The 5,000-nt window shown below is 39.8% G+C and overlaps 1 protein-coding gene across 2 annotated transcripts in view; it reads left to right on the top strand.

Moving 5' to 3' along the window:
• The window catches only part of LOC137984089 (ubiquitin carboxyl-terminal hydrolase 9X-like), a 72,619-nt gene that overhangs the window by 47,636 nt on the left and 19,983 nt on the right, over positions 1-5,000 (top strand). For both annotated transcript variants that reach the window (XM_068831292.1, XM_068831293.1), the window contains exons 39-44: positions 1-43; positions 1,382-1,472; positions 1,598-1,750; positions 2,353-2,416; positions 3,390-3,536; positions 4,325-4,446. The exon at positions 1-43 is cut by the window's left edge and continues 13 nt beyond it. In XM_068831292.1, coding sequence (XP_068687393.1) covers positions 1-43; positions 1,382-1,472; positions 1,598-1,750; positions 2,353-2,416; positions 3,390-3,536; positions 4,325-4,446 — 620 coding nt within the window. The remainder of the gene's footprint in view (positions 44-1,381; positions 1,473-1,597; positions 1,751-2,352; positions 2,417-3,389; positions 3,537-4,324; positions 4,447-5,000) is intronic.

Below are 5,000 nucleotides of genomic sequence, written 5' to 3'. Positions count from 1 at the left end.
ATCACGCAGGTTCATCGTATGAGTACTTCAGTTTATTTTGCAAGTAAGTTAAGGATTGGGGGGTGGGTGGGAGGGAGGGGCTCTTAACAACCAAACCATTGCTATGGACCCTTTCAAATAGTAATTTGTTGAGTGCCTTTAACTCTGCAGTTATCCTTTTTTGCCATGTGTGTTCTATTTAACATTCCTTTGTGTGGTGTGACTCGTAACCATATTTGGTAAATCATGTGACCAAAACAGAAAGAGCCTTAAAACTCAACGAGTTAACTATTATTTTGCACAAATTTTCAACTGAACAGTGTGAGAACATTCAAACACAAAATGTGTAGCATGGATTTTAAGAGATTATTTCTCCAGAAACTTATGACATCATAAGGCCCTCCTTTGATACACTTTTCAAAATATCAGTTCCATTTTTCATCCAAATAAAAATTCCATGCTACAGTTTACGAAAAATGATGTGACAGTTCCCTTCTGGTGAAAATAACACCTCTTCCTTTTGTTTCCTGAGAGCTTTTACCTGTTTTTCACTGAAACGCACGGCAGAGGACTGGGACTAGTTGTGCATGTGCCTTGTGATTGAATTGATGTCAGATTTCCATTGAAAAATTTACTTCAAAGAATCATCCATGCAACCTTTTAGTAGGGCTCTTTGAAAAAAAAGCTCCGTTAGCAACCATTGTCTATCTGTAGTAAAGTGCCACTCCCCTTAAGGCAAAGTAGATTCATTCTGGACGTCACATACCCGGTAATGAAAGGCCACCTGAAAAATTCAGGGTTGAATGTTATTGAACCCATGACCTCTGCAATACCAGTGCTGTGCCCTACCTCTTCTGCCCTCATGCCCCATGGGAGCTGGGTCATATGGTGACGAGTTTGTGATAAACCCCTAGAGGATGTAGATATGAAAAGGCTATTTCCCACATCCTCTACAGGTTTATTCCAAGTTACTTGCTTCCCTTCCACTACTGCTCAAGTAACGTTTATAACTGCTCTGATTTGAAATCTTGACATGCTTCCTTCTGCAGTTCAAGTTTGTCTCTGTTGCTAACTCACAAAATGACTTGCTCCCATTTGGCTCAGTGCTCAGTAAGTAAAGTTGGTAGAGCACTGCACAGGTCATGGGTTTGGATCCTGTCCAAACCTTATGTAATTTAGGCATTGCTTGGAGAATCAAATAATAATAATAATAATAATAATAATAATAATAATAATAATAATAATAATAATAATAATAATAATAATAATAATAATAATAATAATGAGCATGAGGATGTCCAAGCCTGGATTTTTCAGCCTTTCGATACTGCTTAAGTAACCTTCATAATTGCAGTGCATGATAGAAGAACACTCTCTAGTAATGTTCTTATCTTTCTTGCAGATTGCTTGCTCATGCTTTCTTGACGCATTGTCCATTGCCTACAGCCGAGATGATGTTGAACACGGAAATAACTTGGCTTAAAAAGACAAAGGTTGGTCTTATCATAGATAATAGCTCATTGCCAGAACAGTGAATATATTAACTGCGGCAGACTACAGTGTGCGTTTTTTCATTGATCGGATCCAATTTTTTTTTTAATCCTCTTCACATCCTCAGGAACTCGTTTTGTCCCATGAAGAGGGGAGTTCTCCAATCGACGAAGCACTGCTAGAGGGACATTTAGGAATTACGAGAGAGCTCCTTCTCTTTCAGTCTTCACAGAAAAAGTTTGCAATTGGCTCCCAAAAGGATGGGCCAAACCTCATTAAGGTAAACTGTGTTTTGCAGGACTGAGGAATAGAGTTGAACCTTTTGAACACGTAGCATAAGGACCACGTTGACGTTTTCTAATGGGATTCATGGTGAAATGATTAACCTGTAAATACCAACAATGTACTGTACAGATTATGCCATATTTATCCCAAGGGCCATAGCTGGATAGCGCTATCCAGCGGATAAGTCACTTTCCAGTGTATACAGTGTAGGTCATAGCAAAACCGATTGCGCTATCCAATGGTTAGTGATTTATCCGGCGGATATCGTTTTCCACCTTATGAACAACTGGGGCCTGAATGATTACTTTTGTCTACATCTAAAAAACCACACTTCAAATACATTAGTCCTTTAACAGGAACACGTGAGCTCAACAAATTGACCTGCTCCCAAATGAGTGGCTTCATAGCTCAGTTGTTAGAGCGTTGCACCATCATCGCAGAGGTCATGGGTTCCAATCCTGTTGAAGCATCCTGAATTTTTCAAGTGCCTGTGAAAGACAGTTTAATTTTTCAAGTGTCTATGAAAGACAGTACAATTGCTTAAATTGTCCAGTTAAGTGCTCTCTTATGTCTTGTTTAACATTTTTTTCTTTTTAGGATCTTGTGGAGGATTTTGTCTTCCCTGCATCAAAACTTATTGTGGAGGCCAGAAATGGAAGTGGTATGAGGGCAGCTTAATTCACTTTAATTCCCAATAGTTCTGCTCTAAAGATATTAAAAGTCTGCAAAAGCCATTCTCTATTTTACACAGAGGTATTGTTTTTGGAACCTATTATCAGAAGCAGAATAGACCCTTCTCCAAAATGGCGGCAACGGATTTGAATGAGTTAATTAAAATTGGTCTGAATAAAAAACTGGTACCAGAAATAGAAAGAGCACCTTTACTTTGGTAACACCGCGAAGCTTAAGTGTATTAGGTGTTATATCAGCTGTGAAAATGTAATTTGAAATAAGAAAAAATTACAAACGTTTGTATGACTGGAGGTATACGCCATACCCCCAATCATACTAATGTCTGTAAATTTTTCATTTTTCAACTCACATTTTCTCAGCTGATATTACATCAGATGTGCTGAAACTTTGCAGGGTTACTAAAGTAAAGGTGTTCTTTCTAGTGCTTGCGTGCGTTTTTAATTTTAACTTATTAGAATTTTTGGTCAGTCTATTTAACTGAAATCATCAAGTGGTCAAATTTGTGAGTTCACCAGGCTCGAAATTTACCATCTCACATACAGCTTGGAGCCACTCCATGCCAAATTGCTCTGCCCGACTTTGTTAACGCAACCACAAGCTAATATCATGCAAAAAACACTATTTTTGTGGCAGAAATAACTGAAAAAGTAGAACAATTGCTCACCGAGTGGAAAGTTTCAACCGAAAAAAAAAACTATGATTTTGTACTGTAAAAACAGGAAGGATAGGTGGGGCAAGTTTGGCGTTGCATTTGACAAGAAACTCACTGGAGCTTGATCTAGCAATGTTACCTTAGTGACCAACACACACACTACACCCCATTCTGCGAGCTTCTCACAGTTGTGTTCCACATAATTCATTGGTGTTCCTCAGCCATCGGGAAATCACACGTTTGTAACTGGCTAACTATTTGCTTTGTCATGTTGTCTTTTTTTAATCAGATGAAGTTTGGAGTAAACGAGTGACACCCATTTGCTCCACCCCACAAACTCTAGTGGCTGCCTTTGATCTTCTAGTTTCCCTTTGTCGTGGCTGTGTTCAAAACCTGGTAGTGTTGGCCGACATCCTTGCTGATTTTTATTACTCTGGTAACGGCAAGTTATTTGCAAATCCAACTTTAATCGTGGACAAAACTCTTGGAAAAATTCTCGCTTAAGCATCAGTTGACATGCACTCACAAAGTATATTGGTCCTTCCTCCCCTCCCCCCATACTAATGTTGATAATGTGATGCAAAATACTGTGCAAGCCTTTGGCCGTTTTTTTAACCAACTTTGGAATGGGGGGAGGGGGAAAGTAGGAAGAAACTAATCTTTATTACACAGACATTAGAGCGTCAATTTTCCCAACGAGTTTTGGCCAAGATTGTAGCTGATCTCTTGTTTTCCCTGTTTAGTGTAATGCTTTGTTTGGAGTGACTCTCCAGTAGTTACCTTGACACCAAAAACCGAAAGCTGTTCTAAGTAGCCAATCATAGCTGATGTAGTGGTGAATCCATTAAACTAACAAATGCAGCCTAAGATGACTAATCGGCCTTTAATTGCAGCTAGTGATCACAATGTACAAAAATCGCCATACTGGAGAGAAAATTGCGCACTGGGACATCTAAAAGAAAGAAAATTTAAATTGAGTTGCTTGGTTTTAGATGTCCCAGGGTGCAAATTGCTCTCCAGTATGGCGGTTTTTGTTCTGCGTGATCGCCAGCTGCAAAGGGCCCATTACGACTTGCGCCTATGCTTTTTACCATCTTCAGGAATAACAAAGTACTTTCCTATCAAGGGTAAGGGTTATGTTAGATTGTCATACCTCTCCAAACATAGTCAGGCTCAATAAGTGTACTACTGGTTATGTGGTGATTACTAATTTTTCATCATCAGGTGAAGACACACCATTGAACGAATGGGAGCATTTACCCCCGATTGGACCACGCCCATACAGGGGATATGTTGGACTCAAGAATGCTGGGGCCACGTGTTACATGAACTCCGTTATCCAGCAGGTAGGCTTGGTACTGATTCCGTGAATGGAGGAGGGAGGGTGAAGAAATGCATTTTAAAAAGTTATCCTGGAAGCGCTAGTGTGTTGTTTGAAAGCTAAGCTCCTCCTGGCATCTCTCGGTTTTAGAGCAATAAAGGCACAAAAGTTATATAGATGGATTGGTTATGAAATCCCGAAAACAGTACTGTCGCACTTCATGTTAACTTGACCTTCACCATGCACATTCTTTTGTCCTTCAAGTTCACTGAGGATTGAATAGATAAAGCCGCTGCTACACGTTGAAACTTTTAGCTGAAACTTACGTGCAACGGCCCTGCAAAAAGAGTTTCAGCAGGCGTTGCACCGTGTAACATAAAAGGTCGAAAATTATTCGGAAACGTTGAAACTGGTCTCAAAATGTTGTTTACATGGCCTTAGCCGGTTTCTGATTGGCTTTCGCAGCGTAGCGTGACAAGAGCAAGGGAGACCAGTTTCACAAAGTGGTGTTACACGGTTAAACTTTTTGTCACCACTGCGATCTTTGCGACCGTTGCAGAAGTAGAAAGCGGTTCTACT

Source organism: Montipora foliosa, chromosome 13 (genome assembly GCF_036669935.1).
Source record: "Montipora foliosa isolate CH-2021 chromosome 13, ASM3666993v2, whole genome shotgun sequence".
NCBI lineage: Eukaryota > Metazoa > Cnidaria > Anthozoa > Scleractinia > Acroporidae > Montipora > Montipora foliosa.
Note: the sequence above shows the minus strand (reverse complement) of the source record. Positions and strands in the feature narration are given on the sequence as shown.